Below are 15,547 nucleotides of genomic sequence, written 5' to 3'. Positions count from 1 at the left end.
AACCGTTTCCTCTCTTCCTAGCTCCTGAAGTTCTCCATCAGAAACCGTATGATAAAGCTGTGGACTGCTGGTCCATTGGAGTGATCACTTATATCCTGTGAGTATCTGGCGATGGGCCGCAACACGGACCAGTGTGTTCGAAGTCACCTGTGTGCCGAAGAAAATAGTGATCCACTTTATATTCAATTAAACCACCACCAAGTTATAAAGCCACATCATTAATTTTCTCTATAATCTAATTAACTGAGCAATGTGCAAACAAAGAATCTTCCAAATATTTCTCATGCCACCCCGATTTGTTTTAAATAGAGCAGGTGACTGAAACAACGTTTACACCATGAATGTCTCCAAGATTTCAAGGTTATTTTATTGTCGTGTAATTAAACAGGTGTAATATTTCACAAAATCGCCTTCATAAGGCAGACCAAGATTGGCCATCAGCAGAAAATGCCCGTTGTCCCTTACAGTCCATGGATGCGCCTCCAGTGCTCCCGTAGCCTCTGCAGCCACACTGTTCAATTCGTCGGCCACCCGAGCTCCAGATCCAAACCTCCCACATGATCAGGAAGTCTTCAGTGCCCTCAACACCCTCTTGTATTCCGGTTACGAAACCTGGCACCCCTTTCAGCCAGTCTACAGCCTGTGTAGGTTCCTCACCTTGAGCCACCGACAAACTGCCACCTGTGGGCACTGAGCCCCTCATTGGCCCTCCTTCTCCTTCTCAAATGGGTCTCCCCATTACTGGTACCCTGCACCAGTCCTTTGCTTCCCTGGGGTCTTCATCCCTTTGAGGCAGCTGCTGAACACAGGAGCCACTAATTTGGGCCCATATCCCATGGTCACAGGATATTAAAATAAACCACTGTAGGCTCCTTTAGCATGGTGTTTGAAGCCTGTATGGAGCAGGTGGTTGGACCCCGTGGAGCAGTGCTGCGTCTCCATTTTTAGCTCTCCCTGGGTCCACCCCAGTGGCAGGGCTGCCTTTTTTTTTTAATTTAAATTCAGATTTCTGCTTCTATAAACTTTCTGGTGTAGCTCACTCAAACACTGGTTCTACGTCATCAATACCACATGAGGTAGAGGGGATATGGGGCGGGGGAGGGGTACACAGGATTGCTTTGTAATGAGTGTGTGAATGGGGATTGGGCTTTAATGGATGTGTTTACGGGGATTGGATGGGGTAGGGTTGAGACATTAGCTGTTGCAATCCCAGTAAACCTAAGAGCTGGTAAGACCACATGTTGTGTAGAACATAGTTGTGTCTGTCCCCCAGAGCATTTGAAGTAACAACAATGTGTTCTTCTGGCAGGCTCTGTGGATACCCTCCTTTCTACGAGGACACTGAATCGAAACTCTTTGCCAGGATCTCGAAGGCAGAATATGAGTTCGACTCTCCATTCTGGGACGGTATCTCTGAGCAGGGTAATGGAGTTAATGAGGGAACTCAGGTGTCCACACCTTTCTGATCCATTCTCAATACAACCCCATGATGCAAAATGTAGGCAGATCCTCAAATTATGGCACCTGCCTATATTTTGTTCCTACCTTAATGAAGGGCTCAAGCCCGAAACGTTGGTTCTGTATCTTTACCTTGGCTAAATAAAGGTCACTGTCTGACCTGCTGAGTTTCCCCAGTGTTCTGTGTTTTTACTTCAACCACAGCATCTGCAGACTGTCATATTTTACAGAGGGTTTGAGCTGCCAGTGGCTGAGATGGGGATTTAGGCAGGTACAAGGTTGACGAATATGGGCTGAATGCAGGCAAATAGGGCTAACATGGGTAAACAACTGGGTTGGCATGAACATTTTGGGCTGAAGAGCCTGTTTCCATGCTGTAAAACTCCATGACACCTTCTCACCTCTCATCGGATAAAAACATTTCTCTTGAATTCCCAGTTGGAATTTTAATGGACTTTAGTCCTTCACAGCCTGACCAGTTTCAGTCTGATTTTTTTTATTGTCATGTAATAAAATAAATGTAATATTACATGAAATTGCCTTTAGTCTGCCCTAAGGCAGACAAAGATTCACCTTCAGCAGAAATTGCCCGGCGCCCCTCACAGTCAGAGAAAGAGAAGCTAAAGGAAGTCCCTTCAAAGTCACTGAGAGTCCGTAGATTCGCCTCCAGCCCTCCCGCAGCCCCTGCAGCCGCACAGACCTCAGTCCAAACCATCACAGCCCGAGCTCCAGATCCAAACCTCCCGACACGATCAGGAAGCCTCCAGCACCCGAGGCCCCTTGGGAGCCCTTGGTGCCCTCTCGCAGTCCCCTTCAGCCAATCTCCAGCAGCCCACAGATTGGAGTGAGGCTTCTTCAGTCTGATATCCCATCAATCTTTCCGAACTTAACCTCCAGGAAGTACTGGAAGTGCCAGTAAAATGGTTAGCCTCAAACTGATTGTGTTCACGCAGCCTTTCTCTCTCATTTCCCAAAACAGCGAAAGGTTTTATTCGACACCTGCTGGAGAAAGACCCGAGCAAGCGGTTCACGTGTGAGGAAGCTCTGCGCCACCCCTGGTGAGTCGAGTGGCCATTCCGGGGTCTTGTAACTGTTTGTACTCACTCAAATCCACAGTCAACCGCTGCAAGAACACAGTGGGTCAAGCAGCATCATGGGACTATTCCTCCACCTCCACAGATTCATTCTTGGTCACCTCCACCAAGATAGGAGTTGTTTTACAAGAAATCCAGTCGACACCTCAAACATAGTACAATATATTGCTGTTCGACCCATTGAATTCCTCCAGCAGTTGGTTTTCTGCTTCAGATGCCAGTCTCTGTGGCTTCCTGTGTCTTGAGAAGGGAAGGAGACATTGGGGAAGACAAAAGAAGTAGGATTTCATGTACAAAGTTTTTGTGACCTTGGAATGACTGTAGTACATCAAGAAGCAAGCTTGTTGTTTAGTCATTGTTATGTGGTTGTGCAGAATTCCAACAGCTTCTCAAAGATTTGTATTCCACAGGAATGGTCCACCTAGAGCAGCCAGGGTGATATATGGGCCCCCAGGGGAGGAGTTGGGAGGCGGGACCATTCATCAGTACAGCACACTTCCATTGAATCCCAGTTCAGTACAGGACAGACAAAGGGTCAGTACTAGTGTTGCTTGGTGCCCCTTACATTAAGAGAGGGATATGGTTCAAACACAGACAGGCAGGGCCTTTTTGTACGGGATGGGCCAAAGGGCTGCTTCAGTGCTGTGATCAGGAAGCAAACTGATTAGTTCTGGGAGGCCTGTCATTTAGCACTAACATTCTGGTGATCTTTTCTTCCTCTCTGACTGGACAGGATAGCGGAAAATTGTGCGCCACTGCACAACATCTGCCATTCAGTCAGTATGCAGATCGCCAAGAACTTTGCCAGAAACAACTGGAAGGTGAGTGAGTGACAGGTTGACCAGAACTGTGCCTGGTCCTCCCATTCATGGGGCTTAGTCACGGCAGCAGTCACTCGGGTTTTAATGAATGAGTGGTTGAGGAAATGTGCTTTTTGGCATGGTGTGGATGAGCTTCTGCATTGCTGGAAGATGCCAGACATTCAGGGCGATTGGCCAAATGGTGATGATGGCCCCAGGCAACAGGAGATCCACAGGATCGTTGTGTGGGGCCTTCACCAAGCCTGCAGGGCCAGTGCAAAGGAGAGCTGTTGGTAGTTCACACCCAGACACGGTGAGCCATCTCCAGAGCATCACCACCCCTTCCACAGACACTCAGCCGCTCACTGCTGCAGTTGTAGAGCCTCAGATCTGGATCCTGCCCCTACCCCTCCCTGACGTTCTACTGTCCGCAACACCTCGTCTCCTCCTTCTCTGCACTAACCCCTCTCAAGGACGCAGCCCTACAGACCTTCACAGCATCAAGGACCTCCCAGTGGCTACCACTTCAATTCCACACCCCTTTCCCACCCTGACGTGTCTGTAAGTGTAAAGACCCAACTCGCATTTACTCTGTCTGTACCCCTCGTAATCTTGTAAACCTTGTTCAAATCTCCCCTCATTCTTCTACACTTCAAGGAATAAAGTCCTAACCTGTTTCATCTTTCCCTGTAACTCAACTCCTGAAGACCCGGCAACATCTAGTAAATCTTCTCTGAACTCTCTCAATCTTATTGATATCCTTCCTGTAGTTTGGCGACCAAAATTGCACACAATTCTCCAAATTTGGTCTTATACAACCTCACCATAACATCCCAACTCTGATTTACGGAGGCCAAAGTGCCAAAACTTTCTTCACAACCTTGTCCACCTGTGACACCACCTTCAGTGATCAGTGGTGAGGAAGGGCCCTGGAGGCCCCTTGCAGGCCTGCTACCTTGGTTACCATCCTGTTGGGTCGTCTCCCATGTTTCTCTTCCCTATTTATGGCATTGGCCTCATCTGCTATGAGAAATTGGAGTTGGGGGTGTTGAACCCAGCCTCATCCAATGCAAGGGGGTTGGGTCTGTTGTTCATCTTCTCCCCAGCAGGTGAGGATATTGGCTGTCAACTGCTCTGCTACAACTTCCAAAATGTCTGCCTTCTTCCACGAACGTGGCTTCCCCTCCACCATCATCAACGCAGCTCTCAGTATTTCCCCCATTTCCCGCTCATCTGCCCTGTTCCTCTCTGCCCCATTCGTAGCCAACATAGAATCTCCCTTGTCCTCACCTACCACCCCACCAGCCTCTGCATCCAATACATCATCCTCTGGAATTTCCGGCACTTACTACAGGATCCCACCCCCAGACACATTCTCCCCTCGCCTCTCCACGATTCCTTTGTGTCCTCATCCCTCCAGCACCTTCCCCTGTTCCCATAGGAGGTGCAACCCTTGCGCCTACACCTCCTCCCTCACCTCGGTCTAGGGCCCCAAATAGGCCTTTTACGTGAAGCAACACTTCACCTGTACATCCAGAGGACTGATCTACTGCCTCCGGTGTTCCCTTTGTGGCCTTCTCTACATCGGAGGGACCAGGCGCAGACGGGGGAGATAACTTCGCTCAGCACCTCCGCTCCATCTGGACCCATGACAGTGACCTCCCAGTGGCCAACCGCTTCAATTCCAGGTCACACTCTGAAGTGCCAGTTGATGAAGTAGACAAAGACGATGTGGTCAAACAGTAATCGTGGCTTTTATTAGCAGAAACTCATGGTACAATAATGAAAGACAATAGGTGCATATACAGTTATATCCAAGGGGAGTGTCCTTAACAGTAGAGATAATGCACAGTCAATGTTAGTACAGCAAGGCTCACCAGAGGGGAGACAGGCAGCTTGGCAGAGATTCACCACACACTCCCACGCTCACACGTCTGTCTATAGCCTCATGTGCTGTCCCACCCTGACCACCCACAGACTGGAGCACCCCTTGGGCCCCCTCCAGCCAGATGGCATGAACATTGACTTCACTGCTTTTCACTAAACCTTCTCGCTTCTTCTTTCCCGTCCCCCTTTCCTCTCTTTCCCCCCACCCAGCCATCCCCCTCCCCCTCATTGATGCTGTCCCCTCCCTCCCTTATCTTTTCCTCTGCTACATAAGGACACTGTTCGACCTGCTCAGCTGCTCCAGCACCTTGTGCTTTTACTGCTACAACGTCACCTGTTCACCTGTCCCCACACATCCTGTGCAGTACCTTTTATAATACATTAAAAATGTCAGCTATATGACATACTATAACTTCTGTCTGCAGAGTCGCCGTGACCATTACCCGGCCCCCCCCTAACGATAGGAGAAAGAGAAGCAGAAGAGAGTCCTTTTGGGTCATCGAGTGTCTGTGGATTCGCCTCCTGCCCTCCCGCAGCCTCTGCAGCCCCACAGACTCAATGGCAGCCCAAGCTCCAGATTCGAACCTCTGACTCGATCAGGACGAGGCCCTTCTTGCCCTCAGCCGCCTCTCAGATCCCAGTTCTGATACCTGGTTCCCATGAGCCAGTCTCCAGCTGCCCCCAGCCCATGTGGGGCCTTCAGCTGCTGAGCCCCTTGCAGGCCTGCTACCTTGGTTACCATCCAGTTGGGTCGTCTCCCATGTTTCTCCTCCCTATTTATGGTGCCTGTGGTGGTCCACCACTGGCCTACTGCAGGGGGCAACCTCTGTACCTGCAAGAGTGTAAGGGGACAGGACAACCCCTGGCCAGCTGTCAATCAGTCGGCCTGAAGGGATCAAGCCCCACTTGGTCGGGTGTCAATCACCCTCCGGGATATAAGCCTGCGCCGGCCTCCCGAGGCCTCACTCAGAGTTGCTGCAGCCACAGCCAGCCTGGCTCTGTGAAGTCTTTGTGGATTAAAGCCTGTTGTACAGTCTTTACCTTGTGTGTGTCTGATTCTGGCTAACAGTGCACCACAGTGCCCTGTGCCTGTTTACTGCTCCCCGGAGTCTGCAACCCCTTATGGCCGCTGCCAAGCACAGGGACTGTCATCTTGGGCCCAGACCCCGTGGTGGCAGGATTTTAAATAAAAGTGTGTCTGTACATTGATCTCTCTCTCTCTCTCTCTCCCTCCTCCCATCCCTCTATCACACACGCAGCGGGTAATCAACATTGCAGTAATAGTAAAGCACATGCAGAAGCTACAGGCAACTTCAAAGCAGAAGGTGCAGGACTCCAACCGTGGCCACAGCGACTCCAAACCAGCCTCCTTAGAGATTCCCATCAAGTTGCTGCAAGACCGAGTCAGGCAACTTTCTGCTCCAAATCTTCCAACCAGCACTCCGCCACCAGAGAGTAGAGGCCTCACCCGCAGGCAGAACTCTGCCTCAAACATTGTGGCCAAGGCTCCTGCTCTGCACAGGAAGAGTGAGGGAAGAGCAGTTAGCACGGAGGAAGGGGACACCTCACCCAGCAGCTGTGACCCCATTCCAGGGACACTGGAGGGCAAAGATCGGGCAAACGATGTCGATCGGGCAACCGGATCTCCTGAGCCGAATGAACCTAGTGCTGGAGATCAGTACGTAGACACCTCTTCCGGTTATCACGAGCTACGACAAAGATTCAGCAGAATATAGAAGAGATGGAAGTAAGGGAAGGGATATGGCAGGAGTTGAATTCAAAGTGGGAAGGGTTGAGGGGTTAAAAGTGGAACTTAATGGCAGGACCCTAAGGAGTAATCATGGGGTGTGTCCCTGAGACGGCCTCTCAGGGAGACAGGGTGGTAAAGAATGTGTTAGGTATGGTGTGTCTATCTTTGGCCGGGGATGAAGTAGGAAAGTCGGGAAGTCATGCTGCAGCTGTTTAAAACTGTGGTTAGGCCACGTTTGGAGTAGTTCTGGTCACACCAGTACCAGGAAGGATGCAGAAAGAAGAGGTCCACTAGCATGTGGCCTGGATTAGAGATTATTTGCTGTAAAGAGATGTTTTCACTGGGGTGTCAGAAGCTAGGCTGGAGGGGATGGGGGAGGGGGGGCAGTGGGAGATTATAAAATGAGGGGCATTGATAGGGAAGACAGGCTGGAAATATCACACACGAGAGGCCAGGCAGTGTCGTTGGTCTAGTGGTTAGCACAACGTCTTTACAGCGCCAGTGGCTGGAACCGGGGTTCAAATCCCACACTGTCTGTAAGGAGTTTGTTTGTTCTCCCCAGGGGCTCCGGTTTCATCCCATCCTTCAAAACATATTGGGAGGGGGTTGGTTAATTGGGTATAATTGGGCAGCATAGACTCGTGATCCAGAAAGGCCTGTTGTCGTGAAAAGGAGAAGGCTTTTCTCCCAGAGAGGGGCGGGTGATGGGAATGAGCTGCCCAGGGAGATGGTGGAAACAGATACAATGGCAACATTATTTGAAAGACATTTACACGCTGAACAGACAGTGAATGGATGGAATCCACGTGCAGGCAAGTGGAAGTATTTTGTGGTGGTTGGGGTTAGTCCTCTTCTGTGTTCACTCTTCTATATTCTATGTGCCCTGCCCACTGTAAAAGATCAATGCATTTACAGTCACAGAATGTGATCCTGGTGTGAGGTGAGGTCTCAGCTCTGCCACGCTGACCTCTGATGGAGATGCCTGTCCTCAGGGCTTCTACCTCTCCCCACCACACTTCACCAGGGAGGATACCCCGATGATGTGGCCCAATGATTACTTCTCAGTCGTCTGGGATAGACCCACCCCCTTCCCCAGCCTGGTCCAATCATTACCTCCTGGTGGTCTGGGATAGACCTGCCCCTTCACCAGCCTGGTCCAATCATTACCTCCTGGTGGTCTGGGATAGCCCCATTCCCTAGCATGGTCCAATCATTACCTTCTGGTGGTCTGGGATAGATCTGCCCCTTCACCAACCTGGTCCAATCATTACCTCCTGGTGGTCTGGGATAGACCCACCCCCTTCCCCAGCCTGGTCCAATCATTACCTCCTGGTGGTCTGGGATAGACCCACCCCCTTCCCCAGCCTGGTCCAATCATTACCTCCTGGTGATCTGGGATAGACCTGCCCCTTCACCAGCCTGGTCCAATCATTACCTCCTGGTGGTCTGGGATAGACCTGCCCCTTCACCAGCCTGGTCCAATCATTACCTCCTGGTGGTCTGGGATAGACCAACCCCCTTCCCCAGCCTGGTCCAATCATTACCTCCTGGTGGTCTGGGATAGACCCACCCCCTTCCCCAGCCTGGTCCAATCATTACCTCCTGGTGGTCTGGGATAGACCCACCCCCTTCCCCAGCCTGGTCCAATCATTACCTCCTGGTGGTCTGGGATAGACCCACCCCCTTCCCCAGCCTGGTCCAATCATTACCTCCTGGTGGTCTGGGATAGACCCACCCCCTTCCCCAGCCTGGTCCAATCATTACCTCCTGGTGGTCTGGGATAGACCCACCCCCTTCCCCAGCCTGGTCCAATCATTACCTCCTGGTGGTCTGGGATAGACCCACCCCCTTCCCCAGCCTGGTCCAATCATTACCTCCTGGTGGTCTGGGATAGATCTGCCCCTTCCCCAGCCTGGTCCAATCATTACCTCCTGGTGCTCTGGGATAGCCCTCCCACCCCTTTGCTTTGAACTCTCTCAATAAAATGGAGCGATTTCAATAATTACTCAATTGACCATTTAGCATCTTTTTATCATGGAAGTTCAATTTGTGAGGGTGCAGTGGAATCACTAGGGTGGGTGTCACCCTGTGTGGTAACTCATGGTGTCACCCACCACGACCCCACACCCCCAGGCTCTTCCCGTATCAGACCAGTCAGAATCCTTAGTAAAACGTTTTGTATTAAATGTTACTCGCAATTCATAATTCCCGTATATCACTGAATGTAACTGCAATAGTAGTAAGATAAACAACCAACAAAATTTACATGATATCATACGCCTAAATGGATTTATATTTACATCATTTCATGGGGTTAAAGTGAAAATTTGGTGAGAAAAAATTGAATTTGAAATAAAAATGTTTAGGAACTACATCCTTGTTCAAATACTAATGGACCACAATAATATTGTAGCTAAAACCCCAGAAAATTTGACAAAAGCAGAAATTGTAAAAACACCTGCAGCAACGAAAACAACAGCGCTTGCTGATGGGCGTGTGCCGACGGAATCACGTGATTCAAAGCATCATTGTAACTGGGTAATAATGACAGCTCTGACCAGAGCCCATTACAAGGTTCAAAAAGTAAATGAGCATAGAGTTTTAGCCTTGTAGGTGTATTGATACATGGCAGCTGGGCTTCCAAAGAAATGTTTCTGTTGTTTTAACTAACGACAGGGATATTTTTATAAAAAAATAATAAATTTCTGCTGAAACAGTGCACAAAAATTTTAGAGGCAGTCATTTTGGTGTCACCCCCTCTGATGGTATCACCCAATCACCCACTGTGGTCCGCACCCCCACCCCCCACCTCAGAGACGCCATTATGAGGGTCTGTACACTGAAGCAATGAAAAGGAGATGTTTTTTTTTTCAATTGAACACATTAGGTGCTTTCAAATGGCAGCACCTGGGCAGCCCCCCTTGTACGAGTACTGGGTTGTAGGTGCAGGATTCACCTGTCAAGTCGCGAGCAGACCTGCCCGATAAATTGCCAACTCGGCGATTTAAGGGGGGGGTCCCATCCCCGTGGTGCGAGATGCATCACGCACCACGGGAAGTATCGGCCATCAGTTGCCAACCCCTCCCATCAATCACCACCCCTCCCATCAGTCACCACACCCCCATCAGTCATTCCCCCACCCAATGAAGTACCGCTATCTTGAACAGGGGAGGGGGGAGTGGTTGCTTCTCGACATGAAGTTCTGGTTCTCAGTGATGGCTCGATGTAGGTGTGCAGGAGCAATGGCTGTCTTCCTTACCTAATCTCCCATGCCATTGGAACCCCTGCTCCCTCACTCCCGCACCGAGCTGTTACCGCCAACCAGAGCAGTGTTCACAGCAACAGCTCATCACGACCCCCCACCAATTGTGGCACCAACCTCTCTCCCCTTGGACTTCAGCCAGGTTTCCCTGTGATGGGCGCACCCAACACTGATGTAACCAGAATAACCAGGTCGGCCATTTCCCCGGGTGCATTTTATTGGGTTCGCTGACTACCTCCGAGGTAGGTCTGGGACCCAGGTGGGTTCTGACCGGGATGACCCAGTGGACCCTTTCAAATTGCCACGTACTGGGTCACTAACCATGCAAATTGCCTAGTTAACCCCATTTTACATGGCAGTTTGAAAGGTCCTACTATTGAAACAGCTCACATTGCAGTTCCCAAATTAGCTCAGTTCAAAACACCCAGCTCAGATTTGGCCCCACACCTCTGCTTTGTTATTCCATTCTCAGTCAGTGATAGGCCCCGGCCTCTCCATTACCTTAACTGAGCACCTTCATTCTGTCCACACCAGTGACAGGGATCTCCCAGTGGCCGACCATTTCAATTCAGTACCCCTCTCACGTGCAGTCATGTCTGACCATGGTCTAATGCAGTCAAATTCAAACCACCTGTAAATTGGAAAAACAACATGTAATTCTACATCTGGATACTCTGACCAGTTGGCATTAACATCGACATCTCCGGTTTCTGCCAGCCCATTCCCCATTCCCCTTCCCTTCCCCACCCCTGTCTCCTTTCCTCCAGCTCTCCACCCCCTTCCCTCTCCATCCACCCCCTTCCCTCTCCAACCCCCCCCTCCCCCTGTTTGCTACTGTGCCCTCCCTCCCTTATCCACCTATTACCTCCTGCCTGTGGGACCATGCCCCTCCTCCCCTGCCACTCACCCCCACCATTTTGTTCGGATGCCTGCCTACATTTTGTTCATCCCTTGATGAGGGGCTCAAGACCAAAACATTGGTTCTATATCTTTATCTTTGCTCCAGGAACAACACTGTATGAACTGTTGAGTTTCTCCAGCCTCGTGTTTTTACTCCATTACCTGTTTCTTGACCCTGGTGAACAGAAGGGTGGGCGACCTGAGAAATAGGAACAGGAAGTAATACACGGAAGTCTGAAGGTTGAAGTAAAAGTTCAACACTGGAGAAACTCAGCAGGTTAAACACACAGTGCACTTTATACAGCAAAGGTAAAAATACAGGCTGAGTAAACTGAAGCCTGGGGCCCGGAAGTCAAGGGGGCCGGTCACAACCACAGGGACCCCAATGTAACCACTTGCCAAATATGGGCTCGCGCTAGTCCCGGATCCACCCATCAACCAAGGTTCATGGAGGTACCGCATTCACCTGTCAATTAGCAGCGGGGTCTTGGTCCCATCTATCAATTCTGGCTCCTCCGAACCCAAAGCCATCTGTCAATCAATGCTCGCATTTGTACACGTGTGTGCGTCTGGGGTCTGCCTCCTGCAGCAGAGCTCGGCTCATGCAGGGTCGCTCAAGGGAAGGATACTTCTCTAAAAAAGACTCTTCCCTTCTCCTGTTTCTGTATTAAGACTTTTTTAGAACTGATTTTATTTATACTTTTGTAACTAACAGACTTTTCAAATTATTCAGGGCTGACAGACGACTTCTGTCAGGTAAACGCTTGTTTGATTTTAATGAACTTTTTCCTCCCCTCCTCTAACCCAGCTCGTCTCTGACGGGTGCATTTAGAATATGTGAGGGCATCTCATCCAAAAGCTAATAAATGGAACAATTTCACTTTATTCTAATTAATGAAGGGTGGGGCTGTGGGGTCCTTATTAAAGCTCAGCCTAGGGCCCAGGTGGTAGTTAACCAGCCACTGCATTTTGGGCTTGAGCCCTTCATCAAGGTACGAGTAAAATGTTGGCAGGTGTCTGAACAAAAATAGGAACAGGTAGGTCCCCTGACCATTGCCATCCATCAAGGTCACAGCTGATCTAGTTTATTTATTTACATACAATGAAGGTCCCCATCTAGGAAGCCAATGCGAAATAGAGTTGATTGACATGTTGATTCAGAGGTTGAATTGCTTTTGAACATCACTAAAAGCGTCATCTTTTCAACAGGCCGTCTGCATGCCGAGTTGTGGAGCGTACAAAATGGAAGAGCATTGCACAGGGAGTACCCAGGCAGACTGGGGTGTGCTTGCTCATGTGAAGTGGCCCCAGCAGCATCACAGGCCAGCAGGTGATCAAAGATCTTCTGTTCCCTTCCTGCAGCAGGGCTCCCACTGATCTGACAGAGCCTGATCCCAGTCTGGCCCAGTTTGGCCTCGCGGTCGGACGATCTCCCTGTGACATGGGATGTATTCGCTCTCCTCAGTTAATGGTGTTGAAACACAATAACAATGACTGGGTTGGGTCAGGGGCTGAAGGTGGGGCGGGGGGGGGAATGTAGAGCACATCAAAAGAACCAAAGACTTGTTGATCCAAACCAAGGCTTTTATTAACTAAAAGACTGGACCATATCACAAGTAGGTCGACCAGTCCAGAATGACCTGGCTAGGAGCAATCCTTTAAACCCTGCCAGTAGGTGTGGCTACACTCTCAGCCAGTCACAATCATCCTACACGACCATCTGTACATATACACATTGGAGATAGAATCTGTACTATCACAGGGGAAGATCCATCTTACGCACCAGCCAGTTCACGGACCGGGAGCTTTCCCATCCCTGTGTTCCTCACCCATTTCCCGATCCCCTGTAGTCAGTCCTGACTCTGGTAACACCAGCACCTACACATGCTTGGGGATCAGGGCTGTCACTGAGCATCTCAAACCAAACCCCGCAAAGCCTCAAAAACATCCAACCTCACGCCACAGGTGGACGTGTTATGATTTTCAAATGAGTCATCGAGATGATGAGGGTTTATTGTCATGTACAGTGTACAGATGAACTGGAATTCCTCCTTGTTCCAGCCACACAGGTATTATGTATATACCCCAGCTACTATGGTATCAACTAACTGCCCACAATGTGACAAGACAGAATAAAAGTTAATAAATATCAAGGCATAGTTAAATAAATATTCACAGTTGCAGTTAGTACAAGAAATAAGTTATTCCTTGTTGTGACCTGAACCTCATTGGCAAGGCCAGTATTTATTCTAACTCCCTCCTTTTCCCGGAGAAAGTGGCGGTGAGCTTCAGGGTAAGCAGTGGCCCTGAGATGAGGTGTCCCGGTTTAAACGAGCAGCTCTCCTGGTGCAGAAGGGTATGTGTTGCATGTTCTGGCAAGGCCCAGCTCTGAGGAGTTGCCCCCTTATCCCCGTTGTTTGAACTCTTTGGAGCTTCCCTCACTGAGCAAGCTATTTCTCCTTCCAGGCTGGACAATGGAAGCTCATTAATACCTGGCTCAGGTGGAGGGGAGACACATCAGGATCGAGGACGCAGATAATAAGAGCATTGGGCACCCACGTTATGGTTCGTCCAAGTTGAGTTGGAGCCTGCACCAATGGGAGGAAGCCACTGAAATGAGGCATTCCACAGAAAGCTCAGATTGAATAGAGCAGAGGGCAATCAAGACTGAATGTAAATATCCATCCTGCTCAACTCTTGTTCAACGTTGTCAGTTTGGTTTTGGATTTCCAATTCATTCTTTAGATGGATGAAAAGAACATTTATCCTCAAATGACATTCTTGTATTTCAGATTTTGTTTCTTTTTAATTAATAAAATAGTTCACACGTTGAATTCTCTTTGTGAAGTGATGCCCAGGATGATTTATTGGGAGCTTCCGGTTTAATTGTGGTGATTCCCCCATCTGTAATGTTCTGCAGTGAACAGATCCAACTCCTCACAGATCCTTAGCTCATTATTGAGAGTCTCTGCCTTTGGTTCCCTTAATATTCTACCCCTGAGCTCTCAATAGCCTTGATATTGTGGCTTAAGAGAAACTAGGTGCTCCCGTCTTTTCATAGATCAAGTATCAGTGCTGTTTCAGGGATTAGATCTTCCACAGGAGAGGATGATTGTATCATTAAAATAATACATTGAAAATGCATTACAAATTTATAAGACAAGGTTACCAGAACTGGGACTTATCCCTTTGGAGTGAAGAAGGATGAGAGGAGACTTGCTAGAGGTCAACAAGATTCTGAGAGGCATAGACAGGGTGGGCAGTCAGCACCTGTTTCCCAGGGCAGGATCAGCAAACACCAGAGGACACCTGTACAAAGTGAAGGGAGGGAAGTTTAGGGGAGACATCAGGGGTAGGTGTTTTACACAGAGAGTTGTGGGAGTCTGGAATGCCTTGGTGAGGGTGGTGGTGGAGGCTGGAACATTGGGGGCATTTAAGAGACTCTTAGACAGGCACATGGATGGAAGGAAAATAGAGGGTTATGTGGTAGGGAGGGTTTAGTACTTTATTATGGAATATACTGTACAGATCAGCACAAGATCGAGGGCCAAAGGGCCTGTATTGTGAAGTCATATTCTATGTAAAGCTAACATCTCTACAAATCTTAAATTATGGAGTCAGAATCATACAATGAGAAAACAGGCCTAACTTCCCATGCCAACCACTGTGCCCCACATAGACTAGTCCCACTGCCTGCATTTGGCCTATATCTCTCTCAATCAGCCATTCTCTAAACGGAAGAGGCTATTAAATTTACTGAAAAAAGAAAAAAATTGATATAGCATTTGTGCAGGAAACGCACCTAACTGAAGTGGAACATAATAAATTAAAGAGAGACTGGGTAGGGCACATAGCAGCAGCATCTTATAATTCAAAAGCTAGAGGTGTAAATCAATGCAGGAAATGAAACTTATGGATATATGGAGGAGGCAGCACCCAAGGGAGAAGAAATACTCATATTATTCAAGTAGGCATAAAAAATATACTCAAAGATTGAAATGTTTTTGTTGTCGGCCCACATCCAAGGGAGAGTTAGGAAAACTGAGTATAAAGCTAGAATACTATCTGATCATTCACCCATGTTATTAGCAATAGAACTGGAGGACATCCCACCAAGAACATATAGATGGAGGTTAAACTCCATGCTACTTAAAAGGCAGGAATTTAGGGAGTTTATTGAATGCCAAATTAAAACATATTTTAAAATAAACACAGAATCAGTGAAAGACAAATGTATATTATGGGACGCAATGAAAGCCTTCATTAGAGGGCAGATAATAAGTTATGTGACTAAGATGAAAAAGGATTACAATCGGGAAATAGAGCAGTTGGAAAGGGAGATAGTAAGTACAGAAAAGGAACTAGTAAAAAGGGATGATATAATGAAAAGGACAGA

General features: G+C 48.7%; 2 protein-coding genes across 5 annotated transcripts in view; one reads left to right on the top strand and one right to left on the bottom strand.

Moving 5' to 3' along the window:
* The window catches only part of LOC138765253 (calcium/calmodulin-dependent protein kinase type 1D-like), a 31,156-nt gene extending 17,166 nt beyond the window's left edge, over positions 1-13,990 (top strand). Inside the window, exons 6-12 of one of the 2 annotated variants that reach the window (XM_069942276.1) lie at positions 22-97; positions 1,310-1,422; positions 2,438-2,516; positions 3,286-3,373; positions 6,499-6,917; positions 12,361-12,481; positions 13,618-13,990. In XM_069942276.1, the coding sequence (XP_069798377.1) occupies positions 22-97; positions 1,310-1,422; positions 2,438-2,516; positions 3,286-3,373; positions 6,499-6,917; positions 12,361-12,451 (866 nt within the window). In that variant the 3' untranslated portion in view covers positions 12,452-12,481; positions 13,618-13,990. Of the gene's footprint in view, positions 1-21; positions 98-1,309; positions 1,423-2,437; positions 2,517-3,285; positions 3,374-6,498; positions 6,987-12,360; positions 12,482-13,617 lie in introns of those variants that run through there. The other variant, XM_069942277.1, reaches the window with a different exon arrangement.
* The window catches only part of LOC138765252 (laminin subunit beta-3-like), a 145,810-nt gene continuing 130,325 nt past the window's right edge, over positions 63-15,547 (bottom strand). Inside the window, exons 26-27 of one of the 3 annotated variants that reach the window (XR_011358548.1) lie at positions 10,753-10,882; positions 63-147 (exon numbers count right to left, since the gene is read on the bottom strand). Coding sequence is in view for 1 of the 3 variants with exons in the window: in XM_069942275.1 (XP_069798376.1) it covers positions 10,842-10,882 (41 nt within the window). In the remaining 2 variants the exon portion in view is untranslated. Of the gene's footprint in view, positions 148-5,500; positions 7,880-10,683; positions 10,883-15,547 lie in introns of those variants that run through there. The other 2 variants (XR_011358547.1, XM_069942275.1) reach the window with 2 other exon arrangements.

Source organism: Narcine bancroftii, chromosome 5, assembly GCF_036971445.1.
Source record: "Narcine bancroftii isolate sNarBan1 chromosome 5, sNarBan1.hap1, whole genome shotgun sequence".
In the NCBI taxonomy this organism is placed as follows: Eukaryota; Metazoa; Chordata; class Chondrichthyes; order Torpediniformes; family Narcinidae; genus Narcine; species Narcine bancroftii.
Note: the sequence above shows the minus strand (reverse complement) of the source record. Positions and strands in the feature narration are given on the sequence as shown.